This window comes from Poecilia formosa, unplaced genomic scaffold, assembly GCF_000485575.1.
Source record: "Poecilia formosa unplaced genomic scaffold, Poecilia_formosa-5.1.2 Scaffold3, whole genome shotgun sequence".
Classification (NCBI taxonomy): domain Eukaryota; kingdom Metazoa; phylum Chordata; class Actinopteri; order Cyprinodontiformes; family Poeciliidae; genus Poecilia; species Poecilia formosa.
The window spans coordinates 2,616,959-2,639,071 of record NW_006799942.1 but is presented as its reverse complement, the minus strand read 5'-3'; the positions used below and the strand labels follow the sequence as shown (position 1 = coordinate 2,639,071).

Here is a 22,113-nt window from a genome sequence, read left to right as displayed (position 1 = left end):
AGGTGAATTTCTAAAACTAGAAGAGCTTCCACTGAGCAACATGCTGGTTTCATGCACCATACCTGGTTTTGCCGCGCTGCGGGGAGCCCGGATTGGATGACGAGTCGTTGTTGCTGGTCGTTTCCATACGAGAGGCTTTGCTCTGGAGCTGTTTACCCGCCGATGACAGCGGCTTGTTTACCGCGCCCAAAACGTTCGCTGACTTGGGCTTGAGATGGAAGGAAGAAATGAAAAAAGGTTTTGCTTGAGTCCAAATACAAATTGGAAAGCAACAGCAAGTTAGAGGCTTTCGCAGGCTTACTTTTCCTGGAGTGAAGAACGCTTTCATCTCTGGAGGAAGGTAATTTTTAGTGTTGCTAAAATTCTGAAACATGACAAGATACAAGTGAATGAGAGACTAAACCCGTATCAGTAAATCTTGTGGTTGTGCTCATTTCTGCATGTTAGTTAGGTGAGTTATTATCCTTTTTATTTTAAATTACAGGAAACAAAAGTAAAGGCTGCACATTTCTCTGCACACTTCATTTTCATTATTATATATTGACTCTGATGAAAATGAATCCAACTGGGCCTTCCCATAAGCCCCTGAGCCACTGACCTTGTCCGGTTTGGTGAAGAAGCGTGAAGGCAGCACAGGGTCTTTGGGGGACTCCAGGCTGTAGGTGGTGCTCTTTGACATGATGATGTTCATGGCTACGTCACACACTGTGTAAAGTTTCTGTAACGGAGAGGCAAACATTTGATCGACAAAATGCCTCATAAACAAAATAATTCATCAGTACTTAATGCAATCATTCACATTAGAAAAGTCATTTTTACCTCATTGGTTTTGGGATCACTGGAGGCTTGGGCGTCTTTCGTTTGCTTGATGTTTTCCACCATTTTTCTGATGAACGCATGGCTGTTGTTCTCATTCTTGGCCATGATGATCTCGAGGACGAACCACAAAGCTCTGCAGAGGAAGAAAAACAGACATACGTTCAATTGTGCATTTAACTTATTCATCAATGTCTTCAAGAACTGCAATGAATATTAGCAAACTATAAAAGTGCTACGCATTTCAGCTCAACGTTAATAACATCTGTGATGCTTGTTTAACTACAACTCAGCTCTTTCATAGCCTGAGTAGTGACTGTGGACTATGCAATGTTTTTAACAGACATAGACATAGATGGAGTTTATGTCTAAATATATAAAATGAAATAATATTTCAAATAATAAACCATGTTGTTGAGCTGGATGTATAATGAATCTGATTTCTGATTTTGAAGAGATATCAGCCTCATTTCACATCACAGTATCAACAAAGTGTTCAGACACTAACAAAAAAAAAAAAAAAAAAAAATTAACAATCCTACAGTTGCATTTATTTTGATATAGATCTTATAACCTACAAATTTATTAATAACCTTTATTTTCTATGTGGATTTTTCAACACAGTTAAACTTAAATGGGAGCTTTCATTACTCAAACTTTTACTAAAATCTCCTTTGTTAAAAATTTAAAAAAAATTAACCTCTCTACCAGGGTGTACTATAACAATATAATACTACTAATAATGATAATAATAATAACAATAGTCAATAAATAATAATAAAACCCACCCAAGAGAAAACAACTTCTATCCTGTATGTACTTATTAATCAAATTTTGCAATCCCTAACAACTGTATTAAATCTGACTTACTCTTTGATTTCTTTCAGCTGCTCAATGTCCTGAACTTTAACGTAATCCGGGTCGTGAGCCAGAAGGTGGATGGTGTAGGGAACCACATACTCCGGTAGAAGAGACAACAACTTGTCTGTTCCAACACAAACTCAATATTACTTCACTTACAACAAACTGATTAGTTTTCTTTTTAGTAATTTAGCAGGTTTATTAAAATCCTACATTTGAAATACTTAAATAATATTAAGATCGCTTTGGAGTACTGTTACTAAGTAACAAGAAAATCTGGTGTAAAGCGTTCAGAGGGTTTAAGTTCTGTACCGCTGATGGCCGCGTGCTGCTTCAGATACTCTCGCCTTATGTTGACGTTTTTCACCAGGCACTGGCGAGCGTGAGCTCTCCTCTCCTTGACGGGGTCCTTGGCACACAGAGCGAACACAGCCATGTACTCCAGAGGCAGGCGGAGGCGGCAGAGGCCTCGATGAAGCTTCTGGGCGAAACACTGTCGCACCTGGTAGCACTCATCCTGCCAGATCAGGTGGAGACGAGAGGGAAGGTGAGAGGATATTGCAACAGGATTCAGGTGGTAAAATAATAGGGAAGAAGAAGGAGGAAGAAATGAAAATGTTTTAGGAACAGAGCAGGAAGGAGGTGGAAGAAAAGTGGCAACATGAACTTTAAGGTTCCTACAGAGTCTTCATTCTCAAATGTCAAGGTTCTCTTTATCTATTAAACCATTTTAAATAGAAAAGATGTGCAATTTATTGAACTGATGAATGGATGAACTGATGGATGAGTTCTGGATCGAGTGATGGACATCCATCCTGGAAAGCACATTAACCAATTTCGAGAATTTTCCAGACTCTGCAGGAATATTTAACACATCTGACCTGGCATGTTTATCATTTCAACGCAATGTTTTCTGAATAGCAAACCTTTAAAAAAATAAAATAAAAATAGCTTCCACAGTCTGATGAGACTTTACACAATCAGAAGGTTCAGAGGAAGTTCTCACATTGATGACGAGAGCACACAGCTGATACTGCTCCAGGGTGATGATTTCATGATAGCAGGGCTCCTGAGCCAGCTTCAGGAGGGCGCACGCTGCTGCCAGCCGCAGCCTCGACATGTCTGGTTTACTAGCGGGAATAAAAGGAGGCAGTGGAGATGAGAGGCAGTAAGGAGTGCTTTATCCTTTCACAGGTATGTTTAAAGACTAAAGCCTAAAAGCGTCCGTTGAGAGGGAGTGATTTTATTTTACTTACCCCATCCTGCCCTGCTCGGTTAGATCGCCATCGCTGTGCAGGATAGCAGTCAGCATCCTCAGGGTGGAGTTGCCTGATTTGCTTTGGTTGTTCTTCACTCCCAGCAGCCATCTCACCATCAGCTTGATGCCCTGGATCTGAACGGAGGATGGAAAACGCTTTATTTCTCCTCTGCAGGAGCAGAAACAACAGACTGAGGTTCACCACTGACCTTAGCCATCGTCTCTGGAGACACTTCATCATCAGAAACCCAAAGTTTGGTTGTTTTCTTGCCTGGGATCTACAAATAAAATAGATTTCATCATCAGCTTAATTTACAAACTATAATAATCTTTGCTTCTATGATAGACGTAACAAAAAGCAGCAGCATGAATCTGGAGGATAGAGAATATATATATATATTTGTACCCTGTCGTTCATGAGCAGATCCTTCACAATGAAGTTGGCGACTAGAGATTTTAGCGGCGCGGCGAACTGCTCTGGGGCCAGCTGGGCCAGGTGACCCAGGGTGGTCAACGGAGTGATGAGCTGCTCCAGGTTTGCAGGGTCCAGACTTTTGTGCAGGGGCTGAAAACAAAAAACAAAAACACCATATTTGAAAATTCTCTATTTAACAGTGGTTGAGCACATTTTCACTGAATCAAGAGGGAAAAAAAGCTGCTGGTCTCCGTATTTCACAGTTTTCAGTTTCATGGAACAGAGTTGAAGCACAAACTGACCTCAAAGATTTGGGCAAAGTGTGTGTCCCTGTTGGTGAACATCGCATTGATGCAGTGGATGGCATACTTGGCCTGACGAGGGGGGCCTCTCTTAGCTTTGGTTTGCAGTACCTGCAGTAAAACACTAGGAGGAGCAGCAGGAGAACGCCATTAGAAACTGGTAAAGAACCAGTTGAAGTCACAAAAAAACAGAATTACATCCTGTACACATTTCACTGAAATAAATGAAGCCCTGGTGGGGCTGCCTGGATTGTGTTTTATTTTTATAACATGAATAAAATGTGGAAACAAAAACGTACGATTTGATGTGAGGGAAACTCTCTTCCATCTTGTTGCCTGTGTTCTTGAAGATCTGCAGAGCAGCTTCTGCCACTTTTTCATCATCCATCTTCAGACAGCTCAGCAAAGACTCAAACGTCTCTGCAGAGTGGAATGACACCGGGTGTGTGAAGGACAGCACCTGTTTAGGAAACAGAAAAATATTCAGTAACAGTCAGCAGAATTTGTTTTAATTCAAAATAGGATGAAGTTTGAGTTTTTACCTTCAGCAGCTCCAGTCCTGCCCTGATCGCCTCTTCAGTTGGAACGCCCTCCTCTTCATCGTCAGCCGTCCCATCAATGGATTTGTTTACCTGTTTTATTAAAGCACTGAAGAGATGAAGATAAAAATGAGAAATGAAATGTTTCCCCCTGACATTTTTCTAAAGAGATGATGTGAAGCTGTCTTTTCCCAGCTCTGTACCTGATGGACTCGGTGTCGATGTGTACAGGAGCGATTCTCTCCAGCAGGAATTTGACCATTTCCAGGAATGGATTACTGGGCTGCTTGGGGCTTCCGAGCTTTTTAGTGATGTCTCGCTGATGAAGATGACAAATATAAAAATAAAATAAAACGTACAGCACGAACATGCCTGTGCTTTTATGTGATTTTTTTCAACATGCTAGATATACAATTTGTTTGATAATGGCCAAAAAAACAAACGCATGCAGTGACTGGACGACGTCGCAGACTCACCACGCAGACTTCAGCCTGCTTGCAGGAGCAGGTGGGGCTGACCAACGTCTCCAACTGATCCCTTATCCGCTCGTCGTCCTCCAGGACCTGAGCCAGCTTCTTCACAAAGTCCTGAGCTTTGCCCGGGTCTGGAAGGTTTCCTATACACACACACACACACACACAAACAAACACGCATACAAAGCATGTTTTAAACAATGAAGTAGACCTGAAGCAGACCCGTTTCTTCTTTTAAATATGTGTTAATAAAACACAACTCTACTACATAAGTTTTCCACATCTGTGTATGTTACAGCAACAAACTTGCACATATTTTGTTATTTTACATAATAGACCAGATGGAAGTAACAAAAAAAAAAAAGGAAGAAGAAATTATTAATATTTTTTAAAAGTCTTCTGGACAAGAGATTTTACATTTTTGCCTATTTTTGTTAGCAAATGGGATCCTGTTCTGTCACATTAGACAGAGAACATCAGGAAAAAAGTAACTCTCGACAGAATTAATTTGATTTAAGTCTGAACTTTGACTGAATCATTGCATTTCATCTCTGACTGCATGTTTAAGGTCGTTTTTCTGCTGGAAAACTAATCTTTGCCTCATTATCAAGTTTTTTTGCATCAGATTATCCAGAACTGCCAACAAATCTTGTTCCTGCTGCAGGAAAAGAATCACACAGCATGATGCTACCACCTCTGTGTGTTATAGCAGGTAAGGTATGTTGGTAGAGATGTGTAGGTTTAGTTTTACACCAAGATTAGCACTTTACAAGCCAGTCAGCGTTTTGCAATAAGTTTGCGTTTGGCTTTATCTTCTGATTTATCTCTTCTTACCACTTCATTAATGTTCAACAAAAATCTAAGGCTGTCACAGAACAGCTGGATTTATACTTATGTTTAATTATACAGAAACACTAGTTACTAACAAGGTGGCTTAGGAAGGCGAGTGGTTCCACTTGAAATTATTTAGGGCTATCAGAGTAAAGGGGACTGAATACACATTTCAACATTTTTGTAAAATAAAATCATCTTTTTATTAGTCTTTTGCGTAAAATCTCAATAAAACACATTTGAGTTTGTGGTCATAAGGTGACAACGTGGAAAAGTTAAAGTAGTATGAATGCTTTTACATAGTGTTGTGCAGCCATGGGAGAACTAGCGTCCTGCTCAGTCGCTGCTGCAGAGATTTGTAGGATATAATTTGGCCAAGTCAACTGGTAATCAATCAAAGGATTGATTAAATCCTTTGCTTTAATCAATCCTTTGATTACATTACAAATCTCATTTGAAAACTACCTATTCTTCATTAATCATTATTTTCAGTACTTTGTCTTGTATTCCAGCATGCGTTGCCATGGCTACGCTCTATTATTTGTTTTCCAAGACAGCCTGTGGGTACTTCATGCGACATCGCCGCAAACACCATGTTGCAGTGGAAACTTGTGACTTCGAAAAGATGACTTACTTGTGATCACCATGACTTTGGCAAATACAGCCTTACTGGATGCCTCCGACTGGCAAGAAGTGGAAAAACAGGAACAAAAACATGATTCAGAAACACCAAACAGGAAAATGTCGGCCAGTAGATTACAGTGCTTTGCAGAAGTACCTTGGGTTTTTTGATCAGGTCCAGCAGGTCTTTGACATGGTTTCTCAACATGTTCTGGCACTTCCACATCTCATTTAAAGCTCTGCAGGGGGCACGTGAGGACAGCAATGTTTAATTACACAATAAAAGGTCTTACAAACATATTATCTGGTCTGATAAGTTGTTTTAAAGCAACTTAAAAACACTTACTTGACAGCGTTTGTGTCCAACGTAGCGTAAAGGTAATAGAGACACTTCATCCTCTCAGTGGTTTCCAGGTTGAAAGGAACCATGTACTGGGCGAAAACCCGCTCCACCAGCAACCTGACGATACAGGAAGTGAGTTCTAAGATTTAGATTATAACAAGTGCTCTAATAAAAACTGATCATTAAAGTAAATACGTAAAAAAATAAACCCCAGCAATTTCAACAGTTTAAAATATGATCAAGTCAACTTTCATTTTTTGTATTAAGGAAGAATTTTAACCACAAAACATAGAAAAAACCCAAAGAAAACATTGTGCTGCTCAGTGTTTGTAAAACCTTCCCCTTCCCCGCAGCCTGTCACAGTGAAGACGCTTCCTGTTGGCAGCTGATCAGCTCTCCAAGCGATAACCAAACAGACGTTCTGTGGTCTCATCGCAGAAGCTTTTCTTTTTTTTTTTATTCCCTCAATATAACGGTTGGTTTTACAGCACATGCAGCTTCTTCAGCTGGAGCCGGAGACATTATGAAACCCCACAGAGAGGTGAGCACTTTATGCTGAGCATGTGTAGGAGGATCAAGAGTAATGCATTTGACGCTCCATTTTAAGGAGAGCATGCTCCACTTCTGCCTTCTGGCTGTTTAAAGAAAAATAACACAAGAAGAAATAAACCAGCTTTACTATATTATCTGTTTTATGGCTACATGAGGACGTCTGGAGGCAATAAAACTTTCATTTCATTTCCTCCCGCTTGTAAATTCAACCTCCAGCCATGAAGCTGCAGTTCACTAAAAAAAGGGGTTTACTCGACGGATTCCAAAACTGACTTAAGAGTTTTATTTAAATGTTTTCTGATTATCTACAAATACATAACATTAAAATTAACCCAAAATATGCATGTTGTTAGAATGCCTTAGATATCAGTGGCGACATGAATGCCTATTTTCTTCTTTTCTCATCCATGTTTCCAATATTCTGTGACCTTTGGCTCTTTATTCAATGTAATTTGTATCCTGTGGGAGCAGCATCTGCTGTGACACTGTCCAACCCCAAACAAACAAACAAACAAAAAATGTAATTCTTATTTTTAGTATTTAGGGAGTACTTGCATAATTATGCCATTTTTATATTTGTGGCAAACGGTCTGAAATGATTGTATGAACCACAATACTATAAAAACAACATATTGAATTCCACACTTTTCCAGACTGGGAAGGAACCCTGAACTTTTTATACGAGAACAAGGAAGCAGTGGAACCTGTCATCAATGCTGTTCTGGTAGTAGATATGAAGCAGTTTGTCTTTAATCCAGGATATCTGCTTGGAGGCCTCCCGGCCCCCCTCTCCTTGTAGCGAGTATTTTCTGTAGATCGATGCGAGGCCCATCATGGCTTCCTTACGAACGCGCCACTGAAGACAGTAGGACAGAAATAAAAAAAAACAGTGATCAACATTGTGAAAAGTAAGATGTGGATTTTGGCAGCAAAGTTGGAATATGCAGAAAATATCACAAAATGGATCCAACAGCAGCTTTTAAAAAGACCCAAATTACCACTAATGTGGAGATTGTTTCCTTGAGCCATTTAAGCCGATTTTTATGTTTTCATACTTACTCTCTTGTCCAAGGTTCTCTCCTTTACAATATTTAATAACGCGTCATTGACTAGGGACAAGTCTTTCTTTGCTGCGGTTACTATAGAGACGATGACATCATGGCGGATGGCCTCCTCGGGGTCATGTGATCTGACCCGCAGGTATTCTGGGGAAGAAAACAGAAAAATGAGTGAGATATATCGGAATAGCAAAAATTCTGCCCGATTTATACAAATAATAATCTTATTTTTGTTTAACAGCTGCTTGTAAATTGTTGAGATTGTTTAATCGCTAAGGAGTCGTAAAATGTATAACGACTGATCTATGAACCGTCAAATTATGACTCCAGCAAATGTCCAACTTTCTAAACGTGTGTATGATTTATAAAAATGTACCTGTGAGGTCTTTGGCCAAGTCTGGATGGTTCATGAGACAGTGACTTGCAAACTTCACACACTCTAGCCTGATAGGCACGTGGATGTCATTAAACCTTTTTGGGAAAAATAAATTCATGTTAAAATCAACACATTTAAAGAGGAAGCAGTCAGTCAACTCAAAAACACACAATTCTGTCAAGTATTGTACAAAATGGGGGTTCAAAAACTTGAACAGGTTTATTTAAAACTGGTTGGCATCTACTGAGCTTCCAATTATGGGTCGAGTGAAGATTTTTTTTAATAACCGACAGAAGAGTTATAATCCAGATTTCATAAAAATTCCAGATTTGAAAGTGAAATGATCTCGTTAAGCACCTCAGTGTTTTCCAAATGTGTACAGTGGTGTGGAAAATGTTGGCTCTCTTCCTGACTTCCTTTTTTTCCATGTTTATCACATTTAAGCATTTCAGAGCATCCCACCAGTTAGTCATAAACGTCACAAAATGCAGCTTTTAAATGAAAAACCCAAACCAACACAGCCATGTATGAAAAAAAAAGGAGATCAGGAAGGGGGCAAACACTTTTTCATGTTGGGATTTTATTAAATCATCTCTCTAAGTTAAAACTTTCTAGAACCGCTTTTTTCTGCAATCTCAGATGTAAAACTTTTAGGAAAGGCATCCAAAGATTTTGCCCCAAAATTTGTTGAGCAATGTTTCACACAACATGAACAAGCGTACAAAAAATATTCTAAATGGCTTATAATAGATGACAACAGATTTAGTTTTACCTGCCGAGGTAACACTGCCAGAGCGGTTTGTTCTGTGCTGCCAGCTCAGAGTCTTTGGCTCCAAACATCTTTGCAAGCAGCTTCACCACCTGCAGCCTTTCGTCGTTATCATTACTCTGCAAAGACAGGAAGGGAGAGAAAAATGATGCACAAAAACTGGTAATGTCGATTGGATAGACTTGCCGTGTCATTAGGAGCTTTATTAGACGCATAACCATTTTCATAAAGAAAAGGGATGCAGGCCCATTTATATAAATGCTGATTTCAGGCAGAAAAAACAGCGCAAATGAATTTATGTATAAGAAGCCGGGACAGGGGAAGAAAAGCAGCAAGGAGAGAAATAAGTGGAGGAAAAAAAACAATAAGAAAGTGATGAAATGTGGAAGAGAGAGCAGAGTGGGAGCCGAGTCTGTGGCGGACAGATTTTATCACGGCTATTATTTCTAAGGAGACAGCAGTGATCTACACTCCCTCAGTAGAGTTAATGAGCGTTATCCATCAGCGCGACGCCTTTATGAGACACTGCGGAGGCAACATAATGCTGACTGGATCACTGCTTTATCTCAGAAATATGAATCAACAAACCTGAAAAAAAAAAAACAACAAAAAAAAACTAAATGCTAAATGAACGCAGGTTTTGTGTAAAGAAGCTGGAATCAGTCTGAGCAGAACAGAGACTTTACAAGCATAAAACCTGGATCTACTTAAAACTACCTTGAAGAGAGCAGCTCCATGTGAAGCAGAGAGATTTTATGACTATTTGTGATCCAGTTGTGGAACTAGAAGCTCTATATTCAGCAGTGTTCAGACTACACACAGTAACGGTTGCAACAATACATTTAAAAATAGGGAAAAAAAGGACAAAAAAAATTTAGAAAAAGAAAATACAGGCATCCATAAAAAAAGCAATTTTCAGAATTTAGTTGTTTCAAATTAAGCAATATTTGATCTTTTTTAACAATAGCCCTGAAAAACCTCTTACTTGGACACCCTGAAACAACATTAGGTGAAAGAGTGAGGACCAACGGGTGAGATGGGGCTCAGCCCCACATGTGTGTTTTTAGTATTGTGGCTAAATATTATAATTGCAATTAACCCACTAATTGCTCACTCTGGTTTTTCTCTTTTGTCGTCACTGTTTCCAAACATTTCTTCACAAGTTTTAGCACCTAACTATTTTTCAGGTGTGAGCATCAAGGGCAGTTAAAGTGCACCCTGCTTACTAAATACACTACTTAGCCAAAAAAGTGCCACCACAGAAAAAACAACTAAAAAACACTTTCTAATATGTTGTTGGGCCACTTTAAAGTTTTATCAGAGCACACACTCGCTGTGGCATCGTTTGGATAAACTGCTGCAATGTCACAAGATTTTCTTCCTTCTGACTTTGCATTTATTTTACACCAAGGCCTTGTGTCAATAATGGGGAGACCGACAACAGCAATGGGGTTAAGGTTCGGACTGCCTGATCCATTTTTCCGCCTCCAATGGTTCACCACTTTTCTTCCATTTATTTTTAATAATGCACTAGGCAGTTCTTAACCCAGTTTTGATAGTTCCTGCTCCACTAATCTGGAACAAACCATCAAAAAACGGCAAAACAGCAGAAACAATGAGGTCCTCTGAAATGTGGCACACAAACTTGACCCATCTCAACAGAAACATTTTCTCCATGGTCACTTTTTGTGTCTTCCTACAAGGTTGTTTCAGAAATGAGAAGCTACACATTGCATCATCTCAGGTTCAATAACTTGCTTCCCACCGGAAGATAGTTGCTCATGCAGTAATTATCCAAAAGGAGGCCTGGAGCTACTTTCCTAAGTTAGATCCAAGTGGCAACTTTTGGCAAGGCAGTGTGTTCTGTTTGCACTCAGAGCTTTCACAGCATTGCACTTAGATTGAAATAGCAGAAGAAAAAAAAAGTCCTGCATCAAAGTTGATGACAACTGCGATTTGATGTATTGTTCAGCAGCAGAGCCTATGCTCCTTTCTTGCAACAAATGAACACATCAACCAGCTATGGGTGACTTATAGTGGTTTGACTGCATCTCTCAGTTTTAGTACTCCTCTGTCAGAAAGAGCAACAGTTCTGGAAGCAGAAACAAGGACTTGCTTCAGGCCAATAGTCGAAATTCAGACGACAAGAATCCCAAAAATGTGTAATGGAAAATCTCCTTTAGCTGCTACTCAACTTCTATTGAAGCTGAAAGGTTTTCCTCTATTATAAAGCCCAAATACTACAGTTCAGAAAGTACCTTGAGTTTAAACTCCAGCTGAGGCAGCACAGAGAGAAGCAGATGGCTGTCTATGTTGTAAAGTTCCAGGATGAGATCAAACACATGTTCAGACAGATCACTGACTGACGTCTTTCCCAGCATCAGCACCTGGTTGAAGAACTGGAGGGAAAGAAAAGGGAGAGACAAATGAGAGAATTCAGGTCCAGTCAGTTTATATTTATAATTAAATGTAAATATCACAACTACAAAATATGATAATGTGACGCTTTGATCATTCATACATATAAATGAATCAAATTGTTTAAAATTGATGTTTTTAAGTCTTTTTCAACATGTAAACAATCGAATTGCGTCCACAGTGCAGCCAGAAACAACAAAATATCTTACATTGGTGATGTAAGGTTCGATAGCTTGAGCAGTCCTCTTCAGCAGAGCTTTGGCCAGGTCATAAGCCTGTTTATTCAAATTCTAAACAGACAAAGAATAAACAAAAAAAAAAACATATGATATTAAAGAAATATCTAGAAAGTTGCATGTGAATATGTAGCAAATGGATGTCTGCTTCTGCAGGAAAACTTCAGCTGCTTTACCGCTTCTCACCTGCAGGGGTCTCACTGAACAGCAAGGTATGGAAAACTAAGACTTATCACAGTCGGTCAAGTTTAGCAGCCTCCCTGCTGTCTCTAGTTGGGTCAATAAACCTTGGACACTGTATGAATTTGGGAGATTAATTACAGAAGCTGTGCACCATATTGCACCAGACAGTTGGGTTCACTTCAATGCTCTGCATCTGACGTTATTCAGAAGGCTCTCATCTAGAGACAGCCTCATCCAGCAGAACTAATGAGAAAGATACTTCTCATTTATAAGTATCCTACTGAAATCAAACATTACTTCATTTGCATACGAGTTGTATGGTTTTGTCTGGGAGTTTCAGCATGTCTATAGTCCTCTGTTGTGATTCTGCAACAATAAAATCTGAGAGAAAATCCTTTTTTCCTACATTTGTTCCATTTTCGAAATGTGGAGGCAGAAGCCATAGAAACTATGATGCATTCGGGTTGTGGAAAGTAAATTATTTGTCCAGCCACCATAATAAACTTTGTGATTTGACGAATCGCATGTGAACTTGTCCTGCTATCCCTATTGCACCAAAAACTATGTTGATACTGAATAAGTAAAGCACTTTGAGTGCTGCACACACCTTATGCGCCGGCACCAGGTTGACTAAAACCGTGTCCAGCAGCTCCTGCGACACCGTGTCTCCCTCACAGATGATGGAGCTCATCAGGTCCACCATATGCATGTGCACTTTCTGGTTGTGGCCGTTGCTATGAAGAGAAGACAGAGAACATGAGAGCACGACATAAACCCAATCTTTTACTTACTTCTGAACTTCTCCCCCCCAGTTTCATGAATCTAATCACATTTTTACTTTAAAAGTAATACATTAATGAGCAAATGAGGGCTAAATGTCAAGAACATTTTGACATGTGGGCTTATTGGGAGCTCAAACTGCTGAATTCCTCATCAGGATAAACATAAAACTACTGTTTCAGTCTAACTGGGTATAAAGCCACCATTTTGCAACATTAATCTGTAACTACTTTAAAGCATGTCAGCATGTCATGACAGAGATTTAGTATTATTTGCAAAACAAGAAACGCTTCCTATGTTTAAAGATGCTCTGATTACACAGAGGGGTGTGCATACTTGCATCTCAGCAGGAGGCCAAGCTTGTTCCCCTGATTTGTATCTCAGCGAGGAGATTTCTACAGCCATTAGCTTCTATTCAGCACAAGTATCACTTTCAAGCACACAGAGAAGTGTACAAGAGCTACACTCACTAGCAACTTCTAATAATATTTTAAATGAAAAAGCAATCTTTACATTTTTCCAAAACAGGACAATTTGTAGTATTGGCACAACCTTGACACAGGCAGACACCTTTTTTCCCCTTCCACTGGCAAAAAGCCAGATCCAGAGCTGCAGAATTGAGCCCTCAAGGTTGTGTTCAGCAGAGTGAAATTGAGAGGGGGGTGTTGGAGGGGTGGAGAAGCGGAGGGGGCACCAAAAGAGAAACATCTAGACTGCTACTGTGCTGCTTGCAAACGGGGCAGCAGAGGCTAAAAACAGACAAAAACTAAAAGCTGATGGTGGCGACTTTTAATCAAGGACTTACTTTATGACCTGGAAGAGCGTTCTGTAAAGCTGGGTGAATATTTCATTGCTGTCTTCAAGCTCAAAGCAAATGTTGTAAGATTTCACCCAAGCTATGTTCTGGACAAAAGGAAGAAGAGGTTTGATGTTAGGAACACAATCCCGAGAATCAAGGTTCCTCCTCATTTTTCAATTCCAGGTTTTTCCTAATTAGCATCCATCTCAGCACAGTTTAGAAATAAAACAGCACAATCAATTTCATACTGAAATTTACTCTGAAGTCGAACTTCAAAACGATAAACCCTACAAAAAAATCACATTACGGAGGGATTGATGAAAAATAAATGGATGAATAAATGAAAGAAATATAAATGAGTGATTGTTTTCATATTGCTAAAATCTGAAGCAAATTGTAAAAAAAAATGGACACAATTTAACCTCCTAAATTAGGACAAAAAAATAAATAAAAAAATAAGTAGTAGATTTCAGCAAATGTTGGTTTGTATTAGCTTTGACCAACACGTAAATTTTAATGATTTGTTTTTCTGCTATCAATTATTTTTGACAACCTTAACACCAACAACAATAAACATGTCAATACATCAGTTTGCATTTAGTTGACCCAGAAGAGAAATTTGGGTCTAGTGAAATGCATGCAATATATAAAATTTCCTATCCATTTGTTGTTGACAACCTCTGCTTCATTAAGGAGTTTATTCTTTTATAATTATCTCCTTAAAACCATTAGCATTGAAACAGCTAAAATTAAAAATGTATTTTCAGAGCAAATGGTAAATATTGCTACTGCAGCAAAGAGCCACATACCTCCAGTAAGTAGAAGTATCTGTTGAACTGAGCGCTCTTCGTGTCCTCCAGTCCTTTAAGCTGTCGTGTTATGAACATAAAAATGTCCTACAACACAGAAACAAACACACAATGATTCCGACTGGCAGCTGGAAATATTAGTAAAAGGCTGAATGGTGGAGAAACCTGAATAAACAAAAATGAACAGAAAGAAGTGTTTGAATAGTAAATGCTTCGATGTAGCACAACAAAACCTTCGTCCTCACACCTTGAGCTTATCTGGAGAGGTGTAGGGAGCTTCTGGAGCATAAATCCTGAATATGTCTGCTAGGCAGCAGGCCACCAGCAGCCGCACATCTTTGTCTGGGTGTTTGAGGAAGAAGTCTGAGGCCAGGTGAAGGGCCAAGTTCAGGTAAAGCTCCTTTTCCTCCTCAGAGTCCTGGTCCATGTCCATGAAGGTCTTCACAACCATCTGGGTAGCAGGTCAAATGTAGAACATGGAGAGAAAGCAATGAAAACCAACAAACAATTGGCTTTGTTGAGCAGATAAACAGGGAATCAGGTGCACATCTTTTTAGTATGAACTTATAAAAGTCATTTGTAACAATTGCTATGGCCTTTTATGTTGAATTTCTGTAAATCCGTAATTTCTATCAATTCAGTTGATAGAATACACTTAAGTCAGTTTAGAACCAAAATCTGTAAGTTTTATTTGAAATTGTTTACATTACTTTGATAACTTTTAGATCCTCCTATTAATTTAAATGATTAAGAACAAACCGGATGGCGAGATGGAAGTCCTTTTGTTTAGCAAATGTCGGGTGTGATGACAGGAGGTTTCTGTAAAATTATTTTTTCTGACCACTTTTTGAACTTGAAATTTCCGATTAAGTTAACTTTCATTTTCAGCTAAGTTGTCAGAGATTTTTAGTTATTGTTTGGTCTATATTTGTGCAAGAAATATGTTTTTTTTTGTTTTGTTTTGTTTTTTAAACAATCAAGTCAGAAGTGCGTGCAAGAACCAAACCACTTATTGCCAACCACGGCCTTTCTTGGAAATTTTTGATTTTGGAACCTAGAAAGGCCGAGACAATGATGGTTTCTCCATCTTAAAGAAAAGCATTCAATCATGCAGGGAGGCCATAAGCAAAACACAGCAGGGAGAAACACTGACCTTGAGCCTGCGGACCATTTCCTCTTTGGAGATTTTGTCAGAAATCTCCTTGACCCCCGGAGGGTAGGTCACCTTCCCATCTGTGGCTCGAGCTTTAGAGTGAGCCATCCTCTTTAGCTCTTCACTGCCTGGAGATGGAGAGGGAAGGGATTGTATTAAACCAGAGGAGAGCGCTGCAGCAGGTGTGACAGAAACCAATGGACGAGGAAAGGAAAGCCTTGAGAATAACGTTAGCATGGAAACCAAGAATATCCTTTGAACTCTTTAAAGCTTTCCAAGAAATCTGCAGCAAAGCAATCACTGAAATATTCAACAAGGTATTCATAGCATGGTAATGGCTTTTCTACAGGCTTTCAAAGTCCAGGATGGAACGGCTGCATTTAGAGAGCAAGGCTGGATTTCACTCAGTGCTGATAACATTGTACTCCACATATCACCACCAGTCTGGGAATAGAAATGATCGTAGCTTTTCATATGAAAGGAAAAAGATCCGACTGGAAATTTAGTGTCCCGCTTATGGATACGTCGATAAGACGTGTTTTTCAGCCTTTATTACATTACATTGCAATTGTCTCAATTTATTTGTTAATTTCCTCTTTCATTTATATTTTGCTCTAATAAGACAGATCGACTTGTGCTGTTTTTATAGCATTTTACTCGATTATCCTCCAGATCTGAAGACTTTACAACGACTACGGATGTGCAATAAATTCTCCCAGAGGGCCATATGAGTAACTATAATTCTATTGTACGAGGTCGTAAGTTTAATGTTTATTAACAATCATTATAAACCCTCTGAAATTTGTTTTTATTTTTACTGCAAATAATTAAAGTTTATATTTCAGTGTATGTCAATAAGATCAGTAACAAAAAAAGGATAATTTATAATTATGTTGATTCAATATTCAGTAACAGCGTCAAAATTGCATTTTCTATACGGTCTGCCGCAAAGGTTTCCCTCACGAATCAGTTTGTATGTGCAGAGCTATTTAACTGAGCCCCACTTTTACGTTTCTGACCTAAAAACAAAACTGACCACAGCTATCGACTGAGCAAATGACAAACGCCATCAGTTACCTACACATTATTTCTACATTTTAGCCTAAAATGTAGAAATAATATTAATTATTACCAATTAAAAAATAATTTCTAACATTATTTTGGAGGGTAGTGGCTCAGAAAAGCAACATAACTGATCCTTTTTGTCTTTCAATAATCTTTCATTTAAAAACCAAAATGATCAATGAGTTGGATCAAATCTTAAACTGTCACATAGCAAATAAAAGACACAAAACATTTAAATTAATAACAATAATAATATATTTATTTTTCAACTAATTCCATGAACAAACAATTTGACAACAGCACCTTATTTGGGAAAAACATCTCCAGTCCTATTAAATTTCACTAAGTAGGAAGCGTAAGAACTGGATGCGACCAAACATTTTGAAGAGATAAACTCCTCTATGAAGAGAAAAGATTTATAAGATGTATGACTTGTTCTTGTAAAGCCAAACTTTACAAGTAGAGTGGATCTGAACAGAACCAGAAGACTGACTGACACTATGGAAGAAGAAAAATTATTTGACAAAATGTTGCGATTTATTATTCCTTAAGCTTTTATAATCTTATGAGATGTATTTTTAACATTGATAAGTCGTTTTATCATGCTGCATCAGCTAAATTAAACTTAACGTTTTCCTGACTAGAGATTTATCCAACTTTTTTCTGTAATTTAAACTCAAGCAAGTCCAAAAGGCAACAGCAGACTAAACTGCAGGGGGCATGAGACCGCCAGCCTTACTAGTGTATGGTTATCAGTAGTACCAGTGCTCACCTGGAAGTAGGCAGATCAAAAACCTGAGAAATTATTCATCACTAAAATAATCCGCAGTAAAGATTCAGTATGCAGCTTGAAAACAAGGCTGAAGCAGCTACAAACAAGCCTGAGGTCTGTATTATGAAACAAGTTGAACTGTTCAAAGAGGGCTGCATCTGAAGACATTATTGGAAAGTTGAGTGGAGGGAAGAAGTCCTACAACCTTGAGATGTTTCTTATTGTTAGATTGTATATTTACTAATGCACAACTTTGCCAAATATTGTGATGACAACAAAAGTCGTATATATGTCTATTTTCGTCACTGTGTAACATTTGGCATCTTGGGTAAAGTTAGTGTCTGGTGTGAGAATCTGCTGCCATGAGACTGTCCACCTGGCTAAATTAGCATACATCACATTAGCATGTAAATTATGAGTTCACAATACTTGGAATATATTAGCCAACAATTATTGCACTCCAAACAGTCTTTGGTGCTTTGAATATACACACACTGATATAGTGATGACGATGTATTTGTTTTTTTTTTTAACTTGCAAAATTTATTGAATTTATATTTTGAATGCAAGTGTACATTCAAACTTTACACATTTTCACACAAATGTCCTATAAAAACTAACTAAGAGAAGCTCTGCACACATTCTGTACATGTGCAGAACAAATCTACTTTTGCCATCATCAAAACAAGTTTAACCCCAAAACCCAAATATAAGTGAAGAAAATCTGATCTCGGTAATATAAAATACAGCCAATTTTTCCAATAATTCTTTAACTTGCCAGATTGTAATCTGATGGAAAAAGCCAACCTTTCCATCATTTAAATGTGCATTACATCGAGCCAATCTTCCCTTTCAGGAGCCTCTGCCTTAAGTCATTTCCTAGTGATAGTTCTTTAGCTATCCACCACATATATTTATCAGCTGATCTTGTTAACCTGTCCATCCCTCTTTCCCATGAAAGTCAAATGTGAATGAAATACTCACCCTCAAAGCTGTAGCTATGCAATTATTTAAATCCTGCCAATAGGGTAAAATGTAGGAATAAATCGTAAACACATTGAAGTGGCTATCTCTATCTCCTCCACATTTCCTGCAACTTCTTGTATATTGGTATTTTTAGTGCTTGTGTAATAAAATATCTTAAAATATTCTTCCAGCCAAAAGCTCTCAATGAGAGGGAACATGATGTTTTCCACTGTTGCCCACATATTTCCTCCCAGTTCTCCTCTGAAGCCTCCAGCTAGCTTCTTTAATGAAGCTAGCTAGTTTTTTCTGTCCTGTGTACAATTCAGAAATTAATTCCCCCCCTACATTTGATTCATTTGCTAAAACAAACATCTCAATTATTCCAGATTCCGACTCATCTAAATTAATCTTTAGTAGTTCTTCAGTATAGTGCCTCAATTTCAAGTACCTGAAGAAGTCCTTATTATTTAATCCATATTTGTTTTTTATTTCCTCTAATATTCATGCAGTATTTTTCTTAACCAGCTCCTGTAATATCTCCAGGCCCTTTTCCCAATTACTGGATGTCTTGTCTGTTACATTAGGCTTATAATCTGGTTAATCAACTCAGTATTTTACTCTGTGCTACCCTACAAACTTAAAGAGCAAATTGAAATAAGTTTTAACACATTAATAATAATTAAATTAATTTCAGAAAATTAAGCCAAGCAGTGATCTCCCTTAAAATTTGCAGGACCTTACATATTAATAATGACACTTTGACTAGCCACATATTGATTCACAAATCCCAAAAGAGCAAATATGCTTGAGTAAAACAAAAAAACAATGGAAAACATTCAACACATCATTCAAAAGTTCTTAAAAACAAGCACAATAATAATTTTGACGGCTTTTCTCGATAAAATGCTGAAATTGTTTTATTGCCCAGCAATAGATATAGTAAATGTATTGTAGTACAATCAATTTAATCATTTTGATGATGTGATGAATCAGTGTGATGGTGTATGAAGATCCTTTGAAGTGTCTGATTCGGTGTGCGCCCTCATACCCAAACCTAGGACACTCATGGTGCTTTGAAGTCCAGGCTGCAGGTCTGCTGCCTCGCTTTGATTGGCGTTTTTATAAAGGCCTGATATGGCAAACATAAGCACTAAACAAAATAGTAAACCCAAGATTTCTCATTATTGCAAAATATATTAATCACTGAAACCTCTTTTATTGCCAAGTAATTTAACATTGTTAAAATGTTTAAACGTATGTTTGACCCCATTTCTGCTGTACAGTCGTCTAATACAGCACTGTAGAGTTTTATGTGATGTTTAAACATGTTAACACTTTTTCCTGGTGAGACACCAAAGGTAACAAGACAGGTTCTGCACGAAGCAACTGATTGATGTGCTTTTTTTTTACTGAAGGTAAAGTCTCTCTAGCAACAGATTTAATAAGTTCTGATATTATCTTTCACAAGTCAAGTCTGAATACCAAGTTGTTTGTCTTGTCAGCCAACTCCAGTGACTTGAATGTCTCAAAGCTGTTTCCTGGATGCCATGTGACTAAAACATAATTGCAGCTGTTGGCTGGAAAAAAATTATTTTCCTCAAACAAATGACATAGCAAAAATGCAATTATGTGTTCAGTCCAATTTCTGTAAAGCAATCGAGTTTGTTTTGTAATTTTATGTTTTTTAACACTGAAAATCTTGCTCCCTTACAGTAAAACTGTTTGGGTCAGGAAGATGTAATACACATTTATGAACCACGAGTTCTGAGAATTCTCAGTAGCTGCCGTCAAGCTTCAGCAAACACACACGCATGCAGAGACCAACACACACACACTCACACACACACGCACGAACGCAAACACACACCATTGGAAATTGGCAGGCGCCCAAATTGCTGGATTGTGACCTTCTTTTCCACCCCACAGCTGCTGCCAAATCTGAGTCCATCCCTCCAACGCTGCACCACACAGACACACACCGGGTGTCCTGGCAGCCAATCAGAGCAGCTTATTTCTCAACCTGATGTGAATGTGTGGCTACCATCCATGAGGGAACATTTCACAAACGCAGCAGTAAATAACCACAAAGGGACTGGCTTTACCCCTCTCCTAACATCCTCAGCTTGGGCTACTTTGAGCTCATTACTGGTTTATCACAGTTAAACATATTTTGCTCCCAACAGAGGGCTTTGTACCCTACTACTCTTCTGCTCTGCCAGTTCTGCTCATTTGAACACCAGCTCCACTTTAAGGACTCAAAGGTAACTCGTTTCCAAATTTGAATCTTGACAGAGACAGATTGGTTTTAACCCTGTGGGTGGGCAACGGAAAACGGGAGAAAGCCAGCAACAAGAGCGAAACCTGGACACCAGCTGGCTGCAAAGGTGACCTCAGTGACCTGTATGTGGAAACAAACCAGTGGAATGGGTAAACTTTGTCAAAGAGCATTTGTGGTTTCAAACTAAAGAAACTGGGATATAACTTTCTGCAAAAATCAACCAAAACCAATTAAGGCAAACAAAAACAACAAAGGTTTTGTAGATAAAAAAAAAATGACTTGCACTAAAGCTCCTACAATTAGTGAAGGGAGATAAATGTTGGAAGAAATGCTTTGTTTACAATAAATCCATGTGTTGTGGATGTCTGCCTGCAGAACATTCAAAACAAACCAGTCACAGCTGTAGCTATGGCTACTCACCCATCATGAACACTCAACTGCATAAGCAGCTTTTAGAGATAAGTGAGAATACATGATCAGCTATACGTTTGATTAGATTAAAAAAGAGAGAAGTGAGAACCAAACTGTAAAATCAGCTTGTGGTAGGTCAAACACCCTGACTGAGTTAAAACAATTTTTTAGAGGAGCGCTAATTAGCCAAAATTCCCTTGATCATCTCTAACCTGTAACGAGAAAGTAAAATCCCCAAAAGTATCTTTAATAAACTTTGCTCGGCCTCTTAAAATATCAACAAACAGTCCCTTCTTTAGCTCCTGTTCAATATGTTAGAGTTGTGCTTTGATGCATGAATGGAGAATAATATCGTTTTTCTTTAATTTACTGCACATTTCAAAGCTGCTTCTATGAATGAACTTGCCTTTATTTAGTCAATGTCTGTGACAGATTTTTTTTAAGGTAACATTAACTGGTCAATCTGTATTGACCAGCCTGACTGGGATCTCTACTGGAAGCATTTAATGGGGGAAAACAATGTGCTGTGAGCAATGCAGCATACTGAATCGTAATTGTTATTTTCAATGTGTCTAATGCTGCCCCTTGCAAAGGACTGCTTTGGAGCAACGTTTGGTCGGCTCTCTCGTTTCAGATCCATCCAATTACAAACTACCTGGCAATAACAAACACTCAATGCTGCTTTGATGGACTTTGTCTTTTATGACAACAGGACGGGGGTTGGGGTGAACAGGAGAAAAGAGAAGTGAAAGAAAAATGCGAGTTAACCAGAATTGATACGATCACAATATTCAACCACATCACTGCAGTGTTGGAAAAGAACAGAAAAGTGTGCATATACAGTTATCGAAGAACAAACTTACATTGAAATTAGGAGAGCAATTTGGCAGTTTGGAAAGTTACATTTAACTGCTCCATTGAAATAAAGTTCACACAAGTTTTTACATGTCAAATAAAAATAGGCGTGGAATAAAGCAATAAAACCCTGACTGCTGTATCTGCTTATTCTTGACAACTAATGTGAAAACA

The 22,113-nt window shown here is 38.4% G+C and overlaps 1 protein-coding gene across 1 annotated transcript in view; it reads right to left on the bottom strand.

Moving 5' to 3' along the window:
- Positions 1-22,113, bottom strand: part of pds5b (PDS5 cohesin associated factor B) — a 29,169-nt gene that overhangs the window by 5,366 nt on the left and 1,690 nt on the right. Inside the window, exons 2-30 of the mRNA XM_007554653.2 lie at positions 15,593-15,720; positions 14,687-14,890; positions 14,440-14,526; positions 13,637-13,734; positions 12,659-12,785; positions 11,842-11,922; positions 11,473-11,613; positions 9,218-9,333; positions 8,446-8,540; positions 8,071-8,216; positions 7,716-7,867; positions 6,463-6,576; positions 6,274-6,355; positions 6,130-6,178; positions 4,668-4,807; positions 4,395-4,510; positions 4,195-4,300; positions 3,952-4,112; positions 3,653-3,776; positions 3,342-3,500; positions 3,145-3,213; positions 2,934-3,070; positions 2,684-2,807; positions 1,990-2,194; positions 1,687-1,801; positions 820-952; positions 599-718; positions 302-364; positions 63-208 (exon numbers count right to left, since the gene is read on the bottom strand). Coding sequence (XP_007554715.1) covers positions 63-208; positions 302-364; positions 599-718; positions 820-952; positions 1,687-1,801; positions 1,990-2,194; positions 2,684-2,807; positions 2,934-3,070; positions 3,145-3,213; positions 3,342-3,500; positions 3,653-3,776; positions 3,952-4,112; positions 4,195-4,300; positions 4,395-4,510; positions 4,668-4,807; positions 6,130-6,178; positions 6,274-6,355; positions 6,463-6,576; positions 7,716-7,867; positions 8,071-8,216; positions 8,446-8,540; positions 9,218-9,333; positions 11,473-11,613; positions 11,842-11,922; positions 12,659-12,785; positions 13,637-13,734; positions 14,440-14,526; positions 14,687-14,890; positions 15,593-15,700 — 3,518 coding nt within the window. The 5' untranslated portion in view covers positions 15,701-15,720. The remainder of the gene's footprint in view (positions 1-62; positions 209-301; positions 365-598; positions 719-819; positions 953-1,686; positions 1,802-1,989; positions 2,195-2,683; positions 2,808-2,933; positions 3,071-3,144; positions 3,214-3,341; positions 3,501-3,652; positions 3,777-3,951; positions 4,113-4,194; positions 4,301-4,394; positions 4,511-4,667; positions 4,808-6,129; positions 6,179-6,273; positions 6,356-6,462; positions 6,577-7,715; positions 7,868-8,070; positions 8,217-8,445; positions 8,541-9,217; positions 9,334-11,472; positions 11,614-11,841; positions 11,923-12,658; positions 12,786-13,636; positions 13,735-14,439; positions 14,527-14,686; positions 14,891-15,592; positions 15,721-22,113) is intronic.